Below are 13,052 nucleotides of genomic sequence, written 5' to 3'. Positions count from 1 at the left end.
TCACAGGAAGAGCCATGAAGGGCAGGCACTATTGATCAATTTTGCAGTCGGAAAGTATGGCACGGAGTATATGCACCTCTCCATATACAGTGGTACCTCGGTTCTCAAACGGAATTCCATTCCGGAAGCCCGTTCGGCTTCCAAAACATTCGAAAACCGACGCGCGTCTTCCCATTGGTTGCAAGAGCTTCTTGCACTCAGTGGAAGCCGTGTCGCACGTTCAGGCTCCAAAAAAAGTTCGAAAACAGAAGCATTTCTGGGTTTTCGGCATTCAAGAACCGAAACATACAACAACGGAGGCGTACGGGAACCTAGACTGTCCCTTGGCTTAAAGTTCAGATCACCCCCTTCCAGATCATGCATTCACCTAGGGATTGCTGTACAACACCTTTCACTGGCTAAATGAACATGCTTAAAAGTTACATATATATTATTTCAAAGGGAACCAATGCTTAGCAGTTCATAAATGCTATGCAAGTAAGAAACAAGCTGTCCTAATGTTTTTTTTTTACCATGTTGAATATGCAGCTGGCAGCAGAACTACCGGTATGTGTAAGGAACGAATTGAAATGGCATGTAAGGAGCTTAGCGGAGAGTCTCTAAATCTCATTTCTTAGGTAACCCAACATGTGTGCTGTATAGGGTGGGCACCCATACATTTTCTGCACAAGGATCTGATACTGTTTGGCATCTTGAGAATCAACATTTTCAAGCATGTTTGAGGAGAAAATCCTGTGTGTGTGTGTGTGTGTGTGTGTGTGTGTGTGTGTGTGTGTGTGTGAAGAGAGACTGGGAAACGAGACGATGGCTCTAGTAAGCAAAGCCTGTGGTTATAGTGTTCCACACTGCCTGCACCCCTCTAAGATTTTGGATAGAACTGCTGAGACTTCTGGCCATAACATTGGTCTTTGTGAGCAGTGTGTCTGGCTGTAAACTCTGCAGAATATGTGTCATGTGCATGATGAACATGCCCACAGGGGCTGCTCTGTCCTCAAGCTCATATCACATAGCGGCCACTGTAATATCTGCAGCATTCTCTTGGCACCAGGAAGCAGAGACTGGGAGAAGCCAAACATAAAGATTTGCTCGTGGAGGCACTAATGACCATATCATAGCCGTAGATAGTAGCGGGCTTGTGCTAGGCTGTTAGAGAAACCAGCAAGCTTTTGAAAGTGTCTGACCTGCTTGGATTTATTTTCATTTCTGCACGATTCTTCAGAGGTGCTTTGCCCTGAAATTGCCCACTAAAATACATTTAATCCCCCCCCCCAGTTATTAATTGGGCTTTTGATGAATGTGGTGGTGTACTGCTCAGAAGGCGGTCGAATCTGATGACAAAGCCACTCAGTCAACACATGCAAGAACCTTCAGCTTGTGTGGGTCCTCGGCTCCTCTCAGGGATGTCTGTAGGATCAGTAGATTGGCTACATGCGGTCAGTGTTAGTTGTCACAGAGTGAAAGGTCTGGGCTTCTTCAAGACGCAACCTACGTGTCTGGCTATGTACAAAAGCAACCAAGCAGGAACTGTGACAGTTGCTGAATGGGCATCCCACTGTCTTGCTTGGATATAAGGAAGTATCCTCTTGACCCTTGGACACCTAGGCTACCATGTGCTATTTAGTTATTGCAGGAATAATTCGATCTGCTGCACTTCATGGCTTATTAAAAATGAGCTCGTCGCTCTCTTCCTAGCTTCATCATGATATTTTTTCTGAGTGCCAACACGGCCCAGTGGCACACCCTTCCTCCTACTGAGTCTGCCAACCATTGCATTTAGTGCCTGATCCTTCTGTGATGTAACAGTTCCTCTAAGGTGCTGCCCTGGGGCACCTGAGGTCAGGATGCTGAGGCAACCGGAAGGAAGGGATTTGGCAGAGGGTGTCTCTGGGAGACCTGGGAGTAAAGCAGATTAAATGTGATTTAGGTATGCCCAAGGAGGTACGGTAGCTTTCCTCCAGAAATCCAGGTCTTTCATGACCTCAGCAGCCCTTAACCTAATTTGCTTGCTGCTCAAGTGCACAGTTTCATTTCAGCCTCTTGGCTGCTGTTTGCTGGTCACTGCTAACATTGGTTCCTTACAGTATGTAGGGGGTGGGGCGTGGAATTACAGCTTGTGCAACATTGCTGGCAGTGGAATATCCCTCAGGATATGGGGGTGTCTTCCTTGAGACTGTTAAGGGATTACCTGTGTGGGATGATTACCACAAACATGCTTTCAATCCAGATGCTAATGTAACAATCATGTACCAGTAGATGCTGTTTTCAAGCAGCAGCACTCTGAAGGACAAATGTTCCCACTAAATGCAAGAAGGGAAAAGAAAAAGGCAACCCTCATAAACTGAGTTAACCGTGACAAGATGATTAGGGGGCTGCCAGCTAGTTTTGTCCTGGGTCCCCTTTCTAATTTCCTTTCTTCTCTTCACCCTGATTGTTTTCAGCCATTTTGGGAGGGGGGGGGGTATAAAATACTACAAAAATATCAGGCAGACTTTTGTGGCACCTACCATTCTAGAATTGTTTTGCACAGTTCGGTTATTTGTACGCATTTTAAGGATATCTAAGAAAGTGAGAGGCAAGCAAGGACTTCACACAAGCCTGCTCTGAAGCCATTGGGTCAATAATATTTAAAGGTAAAGGGACCCCTGACCATTAGGTCCAGTCGTGACTGACTCTGGGGTTGCGGCGCTCATCTTGCTTTACTGGCCGAGGGAGTCGGCATACAGCTTCCAGGTCATGTGGCCAGCAGGACTAAGCCGCTTCTGGCAAACCAGAGCAGTGCACGGAAACGCCGTTTAGCTTCCCACCAGAGTGGTACCTATTTATCTACTTGCACTTGGACATGCTTTCAAGCTGCTAGGTGGGCAGGAGCTGGGACCGAGTAACGGGAGCTCACCCCATCGCAGGGATTCGAACCGTGGACCTTCTGATCGGCAAGCCCTAGGCTCTGTGGTTTAACCCACAGCACCACCTGCCAGCAAATTACCCATGGCCAATCCACATAATTAAGCAACAGTTCTAACAAAAACTGTTCGTACAAAACCTCCTCAGAAGTTATACGTTACTGCCTGTATTGAACTATCATCCTGGCAGGTTTGTGCAAAGGTCATAAGACATTGCCAGCATTCGGCTGCTATCTTGGCCTTTCCTGTGCAATGTCCCATCCCTTTTCTTATCTGCCTTTTTGTGGTTAAAAAAATGACAGGATAGTTGCACTCGAAGGTGTCGGATAGCAACCGAATCTGGAGGAAATAAATAGCTCATCTGGAAATGCTGCCATGTTAAAATAATATTTACATTGGGGGTTGTGGTTTGCAGTCTGCTGCTTTTTGTGCCCTCAATTTGGCTGGAGAGATCCTGTTGCCAGGAGCTGCAAAATTGCAAGTGATGTCCTTTCAGGAAGGGCACAGCTGTAGTGCAAGGGGTACAGCATAGTTATGAATCCCACTCGTTATCCAGTATGCTGATCAAAGCCAAAGTAACTTCAGCTGCATAAAGGACTGGCTGAATTTCCAGGATTGCCTGGGAAAGAGTTGGAATCAGGCAGGTTTAGGATGCTGTGGAAGCTGCAGCAGCAGCAGCAGCAGCAGCAGCAGCAGCAGCAGCAGCAGCAGCAGCAGCAGCAGCAGCAGCAGAGATTGTGCCACATTTTGCTGTTGTTTGGAGATGCAAATTAGTAGCACTGGGCTGCCAAGACTGAAGGACTTGTCTGTGACTGAATCTTTGGTGCAGTACAAGAATCAAGTTAGACAATTGTTTTTTAATTGGATCTATGGTGTGGGTGTGTGGGGGTGCATGTGTGCACACAAGCTTTCAATTTCCAAAGGGTAATTCTTCCAGTAGAATGGAAGGTAAAGCAAATTCTGAATTGGCATACGAAACAGCACAAATATAGGGCGTTACTCATGGATGCTTAGTATTTCTACCTCTACAAATGCTACTAGCAGCCCTGATGGGTAAAGAACAAAGGATAGATTTATGTATTAAAGGCAGACGACTCAGAAGATGCACCTACTTTTTCTTAACCCCTGCCTAGACTCCTGTGACCATCTCATACCATGCAATGAAAGGAAAGGCTTTTTTGTTTATAGATGATGGATGCTGCTTTGTTGTTGTTTAGTTGTTTAGTCGTTCAGTCGTGTCCGACTCTTCGTGACCCCATGGACCACAGCACGCCAGGCACTCCTGTCTTCCACTGCCTCCCGCAGTTTGGTCAAACTCATGTTCGTAGCTTCGAGAACACTGTCCAATCATCTCGTCCTCTGTCGTCCCCTTCTCCTTGTGCCCTCCATCTTTCCCAACATCAGGGTATTTTCCAGGGAGTCTTTTCTTCTCATGAGGTGGCCAAAGTATTGTAGCCTCAGCTTCAGGATATGTCCTTCCAGTGAGCACTCAGGGCTGATTTCCTTCAGAATGGATAGGTTTGATCTTCTTGCAGTCCATGGGACTCTCAAGAGTCTCCTCCAGCACCATAATTCAAAAGCATCAATTCTTCGGCGATCAGCCTTCTTCATGGTCCAGCTCTCACTTCCATACATCACTACTGGGAAAACCATAGCTTTAACTATATGGACCTTAGCTTGCTGCTTAGCTTGGCCTCTTTCCAGCCACAAACCTTTCCCACCAAAGGAGGACTGTTGCACAGTAGCTAGAGCTACCCTGGCCTGTGGCAACCCCTGACCAATGGACTAGGCTGGCCATACTGCAAAAAGAATAACAAGGTTTCTTTCCCTTTAAGAGCTTTGAAAGAGCACAACAACCAACAGGTACAGTTTTTCTTGCTGTAGCAACACTGAATAACTTTTACCTGCCATAGAACATCTTAAAGGGACAGAAGCCCTGTTGTGGATAGAATACTAAGGGTGCATTTTTGGCCTAATAATAATAATAATAATAGAAGGCATTTTCCTCTCACTTGCAATATAAGAGGGCTACATTAGAGTGCTAAGCTAATGGTGTAACTTACCTGAAATATTTGCATTGAACATTTACTTGGCATGCCTGAAAGCATAATCATTCTACCGTCTTCCATCCCTGTTTTAGGCCAGGGGGGGGGGGAACCCTCTCTCGTTACACAGTCTGGTCTACATAGCAGCCATCTGACATCCACCTAGGACTGATGGAAGCTTCTTTTCCCAACAGAAATGTGGCCAATAGTTGGCATCTCCTTAGCTACATACCATCTCTCTCGTTGAAGATTTGGCACACAGTCAGTCTTTCAAAATGGATATATGACTTTCCGATCTATATGGTACTCCTCTCCCCATTCTACATACTGAAACCGTTAAAGCTCTGCATGCAGAAGGTCGCAAGCTGACATCTCTAGGTAGAACTGGGAGACACCCTGGTCTGAAACCCTGGAGAGCGGCTGCCAGTCAGTGCAGACAATACTGACTGTGGTGGACCCAAGAGTTTGATTCAGCATAAGGCAGCTTGCTATGTTCCAAGGGTAAGGATTACAATGTGATAGCCTCCTTTGCTGAACTCTGGATTAGTAGAGGTAGCTTAGAAAAAGGAATCAAATATAGACTGATTATTAAAACCTCCTAATTTAAATGTTTGTCAGTACATGGGGGACAACCCCCTGCTGTGTTGAACAGCATTGCATAATTCTGCAAGCCATTCAGGAGAGCCCTATGGCTTGTATTCCTTCAAATTTCTGTTCACAGTACAGTGGAACCTTGGTTTTCGAACTTAATCCATTCTGGAAGACTGTTCGAGTTCTGAAACATTTGAAAACCGAAGCATGCATTTCTGGAAGCAATTACGTCCAGAAAACTCAATACGGAAGCTGCATGGCAAGTTCGGCTTCCGAAAAGGGTTCAAAAACGGAAGCATTTACTTCTGGGTTTTCGGCGTTCAAAAGCTGAAATGTTCGACTTCTAAGATGCTCAAAAACCAAGGTACCACTGTACCATTCTGCCTTTACACATATAAACATCACTATTCTTGAGACACGGTGTATCTCATCCCAGCATCCAGAAACATCAGCTTTCCGTATACACTCCTCCTTAGGTTGGACCAGACCCCATACAATAGCGACATTGTCTCTTGTTCATCAAAGCTGAGCTCCACATAGCTAAAAACTGTCTCTTTCCACTGTCTGGTCAGCATCACAGCCCCCTGGTACCAAAGCTGCACCCTCCCCTTCCGGCCGGCCGGCTCCATCCATGTTCCTGTTCTCTGCAATGTGGTTAGCTGCATCACCCCCTGCATTGTTAAGGCTGCGGGAGAGGTGGTGATTGTCTCCAGGGTGACCCTCTGCTTCCGGGACATCTGATTCTGCTTCCTCTGTTTCACTGCCACCTCCGCCTGTAGGAGGGTTCTCTGGCTGAGAGTTCTTCTTTTCCTTCCTGCTCAGGCAGCAGTAAGAAGCCACAGCCAGGAAAATAGATGACAACACAACCTCCGAGCCAGCCAGGTAGAAGATAACCTCGTATTTCTTGAGCGCATCCACCAATCGTCCTGGGATTTTTAAGAGAGAGAGAGAGAGAGAGAGAGAGAGAGAGAGAGAGAGAGAGAGAGAGAGAGAGAATAGCATATCTGTATTATAGCAACCTCCCACAATTTCAATGTTGATGCCATATTAAAGCACTTCCTCAGAAACTGAACCTGTGCTGCTTGAAAGCTCACAAAATGTAGACATCAAGGCAAAAAAATGGTAGCCACAGTCAGTATATTTCCCCCTCTCCTTAGTTCCATGCATTCCCCTGCCTGGTCACTGAAGCAGCAGAGATGGTAGGATACAACTATGTAAATGCAGGATGAGCAAGTTGTTTCTTTAAGGCAGGGGTAGCTGACTTGTGGCTTCCCAATGGGCCACGATGATGGAAGCTGCAGTCCAACAACATCTCGAGGGCCACATGTTACCCACCCCAACTTGGGTTGGAGGTGAATCGGGGCTGGCCTCTACGCACACAGCTCACAACCCTCACTTCTAAGTCTTACTCCCCCAAGTTTCTAGTGCTTAACTCTGTTCTCATTGCTGCTTCAGGGTTCAGCTAATGGTGATGTTAGGTAGCCCATTGGGCTAGCAGGAAGAGGGACTGTGTGCTTGTAGAAGAAAAGCAACAAAGGGAGAGTGATGCTGAGGATTGCAAAGGTAGGGATCAGGCTCCTTGGGCCGCCCTGGAATAACACACTTGGCATTAAATATGCTTTGCCATCACGTAGTATATTAAATGAACCAATGGGGACTTCATAGTACTTTAAGGCATATGTGTGTAAGAGGTGGAGGGGAGTCAGAATGAAAAAGGATTTAGAGAAAAATAAGATGGCTGTGTCACTTACTCCCAACACTGTCAGCCATCCCTTTTTAAGCCAGCCAAGAAACACACAGAAACTGGGAAGGCAGGCAGGCAGGCAGGCAGGAATGTGTGCTTTCCATAGTAAGCTGCCTGTTCTTCCTCAGAGAGCCCATTTGCATAGGTAAATTTCAAGTGGGATCTACCTGCAAACTGGAGATGTGCTATCCTGTGAAATAAACCAGTATTGGCATGATAGGAAGCCACCATGTTAGGTCAGGCTGGCTGAAGAGAGAACAGAATCCCTAAGGTATTTGCAAGCTATTTCAGCAGAAATATTGGCATTACCAGGAGATACACATTGTTAAGGTGTTGTGGCACCTTCACGTGGCCAAATCTCCTAAGAAGTCACACACCCCTGACCTGATAGCCAGTGTGATGGTTACAGGGTCAGTCTAGGATCAGGGAAACCAGAGTTCAAATCTCTACTGAGCTGTGAAGTCCACATAGTGCTCTTGGGCCAGCCCTTCTTTCAGCCTAACCTACCTTAAAGGATTGTTGTGCAAATAAAATGGGAGAAGATCAAGCATGAACTCCCTAGAAGAAGAAGAGTGAGCTAAAAATGTATTAAAAAGTAAACCCCCAAACCCTGGCTCCTAACCACAGATATACAGAGACTCATCAGTGGGATGGGATAGCTTTCTGCACATGTTCAAATGCACTCTGTTCTTTATTATTACTTTTATGAAGTTTTTGTCTTGGGGTTGTGCTTTTTCATGGAAGCCCCACCCGCAATTAAGCTCTGCAGAAATGAGTGCAGGTAACAGGTGCCCAAGACTTACCTGCAGAGGGTGGTCCAATGAGCACAGCAAAGGCCTCAATGAGCAGCACAAGCCCGATGGCACTGGAGAACTTCTGTGACCCAATGATGGCCATGAGCACTTCAAACTGCAGGGCCCCCACCATCCCGTAGGAGATGCCAAAGAAAATGCAGAAGATGACGAGGGCTGTGTAATCGGTGGCCCTGGCGCTGAAGATATCTGTCAGGCCATTGAAGAGCATAGCAAAGCTGAACAAGTAGGTCACATGGGGCCGCACCCGCTTCATCCCAGCAAGGACCCCGCAGGATGGGCGGGCAAAGATGTCTATGAAGCCAATGATGGACAGGAGGAAAGCGGCCTCTTTGTCTGGCACTCCTGAGTCTTTGGCATAGTTGACTAGCAATATGGTGGGCACAAAGAGTCCTAAGACCATGATGAACTTGGCAATGGCATAAATGACAAACCCCCGGTTTTTGAAGATAGAAAAATCCAACAGCTTCTTCCCTTTCCTGGGCTTCTTTTTCTTCTTGGCTTTATTTGATTTCTTGGCACTGTCCGTGGTGCTGACAGCCTCTTCGGCCCTTCCTCCCATGGGCAGCATTTCTTTGGCTTCATATTTGTCCTGGGCTTCCTCTCTTTCCTTCTTCCTATTCAGCTCCAGGGGTCTCATGAGTGCTCCGCAGGTGCAGCAGTTAAGCAGGAGCCCCCCCATGATGAGGAACCCCCCTCGCCAGCCAAACTTCTCCAGCAAGACTTGGCCCAGTGGAGAGAGGGCTGAAAGGAAGACGGGACTCCCGGCCGCAGCGAGCCCATTGGCCAGAGGTCTGCGCTTGTCAAAGTAGGAACCTAACATGATCAGAGAAGGCTGAAAGTTCAGAGCCATGCCTAAACCTGTGGGGTATAAAATGATTTGTGAGTAATAGGTGAGAAAAGAGGGTGTATAGGTTTGAAGATCCTGGTATATCAGCTTTACAGTGGTACCTCGGGTTGTGGACCCTGTCCGTTCTGGGGTGCCGTTCGCACCCCAAAAAGTCTGCAACCCGAGTGACGCTTCTGTGCATGCACGAAGCACGCAGTACGCTTCTGTGCATGCGTGGCGAAACCCGGAAGTAAACACTTTCAGGTCTGCCGCGTTCGTAACCTGGAAAAACGTAACCCACAGCGGACGCAACATGAGGTATGACTGTACTGAGGTCTCCATTGCACAGTGGACATTACCCACTTGTTGAATGGTTCATTTATTCAGACTTTTAATTGTTCACTGTGCATATAAGTCATTCCATGTTTTTGGCAGAACTAGTATTGACTGCACATGGCATTGTAACATGTTTTTGTTTGTTTGAATGGTCTTTAGTCTATCTTTAGTCCAGTTATTATCCTAGTAAATTCCCTTTTATATTTATTAGCCAGTTTGTGGTGGTTTGTTTTGGTTTATTGCTATATTATTATCACCACTTTGATACTTTGTATACATTGTCTCCATTGCACAGCCAATTCCTGGATATAGAATTCATCCAAGCAATTTATAACACTTCAGAGTTATTTCAGACTATTATTATTTGCAAAGCAAACATAGACGCCTAGCTGATATCACCAATAATGCTCAGAAGTAGCCCAAAGGAGCCCAAGAGGTACATTTAGCATCGCGTGTGTGAAAATGCTGCGAGCATTATGTTCTTTCCTCCCTTTTGCACTCTCACACCAATCTGACAATTTCTCATGCCATCTATCACTTCCAGATGCATTCCCATGTGACACTGCTTTCCCCTCAGCCCACTTGCCCAACACTAACCTGTCAGCACACCAGCCGTCAGGTACAGCTCAATAATGTTGGTGGTGAAGGAGGCTAGAATCATCCCAGAGGAAGCCAGGAGCCCCCCAACAAGCATCACAGGCCGGCACCCGAACTGGTTCACCAGAATGCTGCTCACAGGCCCTGCAGAGAATCAAAGAAACAAGAAAGGGAGGAAAGGCCTGGGTTAAATAAAAAGGGGAGGGGAAAGTGAAGCAAGGTGTGATTTCCTGTCACCATGTGATTGGTTGCATTATTATCAATAGAAGAAAAGTCTGCCATCCTGAAGAACACGGGTGGAGGAACTTTTCTTTTCCTGTTGAAGGTGACATTCCCTTGTGAGTCATCTGTTGTGAGCCACATGCCAGCGCTGGGCAGGAGCAGATCAAATGCTGGTGGAGTTTCCAGCACTACAGGATTATGTAGCTCGCTCTCTAGGCCACTACATAGGGACGCAGGTGGCGCTGTGGTCTAAACCACTGAGCCTCTTGGGCTTGCTGATCAGAAGGTTGGCGGGGTGAGCTCCCATTGCTCTGCCCCAGCTCCTGCCAACCTAGCAGTTCAAAAGCACACCAGCACAAGTAGATAAATAGGTACCGCTGTGGCGGGAAAGTAAACGGTGTTTCCATGCACTCTGGTTTCCTTCACAGTGTTCCGTTGCACCAGAAGTGGTTTAGTCATGCTGGCCACATGACCCAGAAAACTGTCTGTGGACAAACACCAGCTGCCCTGGCCTGAAAGCGAGATGAGTGCCACGACCCCATACTTGCCATTGACTGGACTTAACCGTCCAAGGGTCATTTACCTTTTTTGCCTTTACCTAGGACACCACAGCTCTCTCCCTGCTTTCTCCTCACTTTACATCTCTCCATCCATTTCAGCTTTCTCCCTCAGTCCTTCCTCCATAAACACAGCTCCAAAGTGATTGCTTTGCAAGGAGGTTGCCCCAACCATCTCAGCTCCTTCCACTTCCATTTTCCCCTCCCTCTGGGGTCTCCCCCTGCCAACACACACACACACACACAGTGTGCTGAAAGACTCCTGGGCTCATCATGTGGCCGCTGCATCTCCTTATCCTCTCTACATACAGTATACTGAAGAGAAAGTGATTCCAAGAGGGGTGCTCCAGGAGAGCAAGAGTAGGCACACAACATCCACAGGGCCATATGCCAAAGGTCCTGCGGTGCCAATCAGGGTGGGCAGAATCTGTCAGAGGAGGAGGAGGAGGAGGAGGAGGAGGAGGAGGAGGAAGAAGAAGAAGAAGAAGAAGAAGAAGAAGAAGAAGAAGAAGACGAAGAAGACGAAGAAGACGAAGAAGATCCCAATGATGGAGGTGGACCTGAGTAGCAAGTTGGGAGTAGCATATAAGGGAGTAGAGAACCATGTGGGCCAGTAAGGTTTTCATGGTAGTTGGAGAGACTGGCGTCCAGTCAATGGGGCAGCTGAACTAGAGGTGGAAGGGAACTGGTCAAACTAACTTTAGTCTTGTCGTTGAGGATGCACTGCCAATCTTCACCAGCGTGGACAGACCCATCCCACTCCCCAAAATGCACCACTGCAAACTCAGCCTTCTCACTTGGGAGAAGAACTGCCTGGATGTCTGGAAGATGCTCTCTGGCACTGTTCTACTTCATAGGCAAACAGGAAAGTAGCCTCGCACCTCAGACTTCTGACTGCTGGCTATTTGTCTGCAAGCCTTTCGTTCTCTGCCCCAGCCTTTGGCCTTGCAATGTGCAAAGCAATGTCAAAGAATGCTTGACAACGTTTGACCACTGCAACACAAGAAAGTTGACTCAATTAGTTATTTGCTTTCACGCCCCCTGCCCCCTGATCTGGGGGCCAGAAATGCTGTGGACTGCAGGGGTCTGGGGCACCAGGGCAGCTGAAGTTATAGGAATCCAGGAGGGGAGCTGGGTGAAAGCCCACTCTGCTCAGAATAGCAGCAGACGGTCGGTGGGAATGAAGGGAGGTGGTTAAAGGAGGCCACTCACAATAAACCAGTGAGATCCTTGGCTGGATCTTTGCTTTCATGGCTGTGTACATTTTATAAGCACAGACAAGGAAGTGTTTGACGGGACAGAGTCGTGGGATCCTTACCTGTTCCATACAACATAGCCAGCATGATAGATGAGATCCAAGCCGTGTCGCTATAGCCCACATGGAAGTCATGCATCAGCTCCTTGAAATATATGCTCACTGCCTTTGGAAAGGCGTAGGAAAAGCCAGTGATGACAAAGCAACCCAACAGTACTATCCAGCCCCAGCCACCATCTGGAGGCTTTGCTCTTTCTGGCAGGTGGCCGTCCTCAGCATGGCCCTTCCCCATTGGTCAACCAGGGCAGGGGAGGAACCCAAAAGCCAGCGAGATGAGTGGTGCTGCAGGAACAGAAGAGAACAGAGGATGCAGACACAGATAAGCAGCTCCCATTGTCTCCCTTCAGCCTTGTTTCTGTTCATGTGCTTCCCCTCCCTCTTTCAACCTGAAGTCTGAAGGCAAACTCATGCAGGGGACTAACAGTGCTGCTCAGCAAGGCAATAGCTGCAGCATCAAAATGCAGCGCAAAGCAATAGGAACTAAAGACAATTAATTAAGACTAAAATGCAACTGAAACACAATTTACAATTCAGTTCAAATGTAAGAGGCCCAGTTTGTGAGGAAAAGGGTCCTTCCCCTGTCTCTGAAAATCCATAAAGATGTCACCAGCTGAGACTCTCTGAGAAGGCTATACCATAACTGGGGTACCACTACTGAAAGGGGCCTCTTCCTGTTTCTTACCCACTTGGCTTCGTTTGCAGGATCACTCAGAACAGGGCCTCTGAAGCAGATCTTAATATTCAGTAAGTATATAAGGGGAGTGTCACTCTTTCAGGGAAGCTGGTCTGGTCTCAAGCCACTTAGGTTTACATCTCAATTCAACATCAATAATACAACCAAAAACCAATGAATTGTTCTATAACATATAGGACCTCTTCGGTTTTTTGAGGGAGCTGGGTATGTTTAGCCTGGGGGAGTGGAAAGGCAACTGAGAGGAGATATTATAGCCATCTTCAAATATCTCAAGCCTGTTTTCTCCTGCTCTGGAGGGTAGGGCTTGATCCCGTTGATTCATTTAACAAGAAAGGAGATTCCGATTAAACATCAGAAGGAACTTTCTGACGGTAAGAGCTGTTCAACAGTGGAATGGACTTCCTCAGAAG

At 47.2% G+C, this 13,052-nt stretch overlaps 1 protein-coding gene across 1 annotated transcript; it reads right to left on the bottom strand.

Moving 5' to 3' along the window:
- Nucleotides 1–6,076: 6,076 nt before the first annotated feature.
- Nucleotides 6,077–12,180, bottom strand: SLC16A8 (solute carrier family 16 member 8). Its single transcript, XM_035127963.2, has 4 exons — nt 11,952–12,180; nt 9,855–9,998; nt 8,084–8,953; nt 6,077–6,462 (listed from the first exon to the last, which is right to left on the bottom strand). The coding sequence occupies exons 1-4, from the start codon at nt 12,178–12,180 to the stop codon at nt 6,077–6,079; spliced, it is 1,629 nt and encodes a 542-aa protein (XP_034983854.2).
- Between the last annotated feature and the right edge of the window lie 872 nt (nt 12,181–13,052).

Source organism: Zootoca vivipara, chromosome 10 (genome assembly GCF_963506605.1).
Source record: "Zootoca vivipara chromosome 10, rZooViv1.1, whole genome shotgun sequence".
Classification (NCBI taxonomy): Eukaryota; Metazoa; Chordata; class Lepidosauria; order Squamata; family Lacertidae; genus Zootoca; species Zootoca vivipara.
This window is presented reverse-complemented; position numbering and strand designations above follow the sequence as displayed.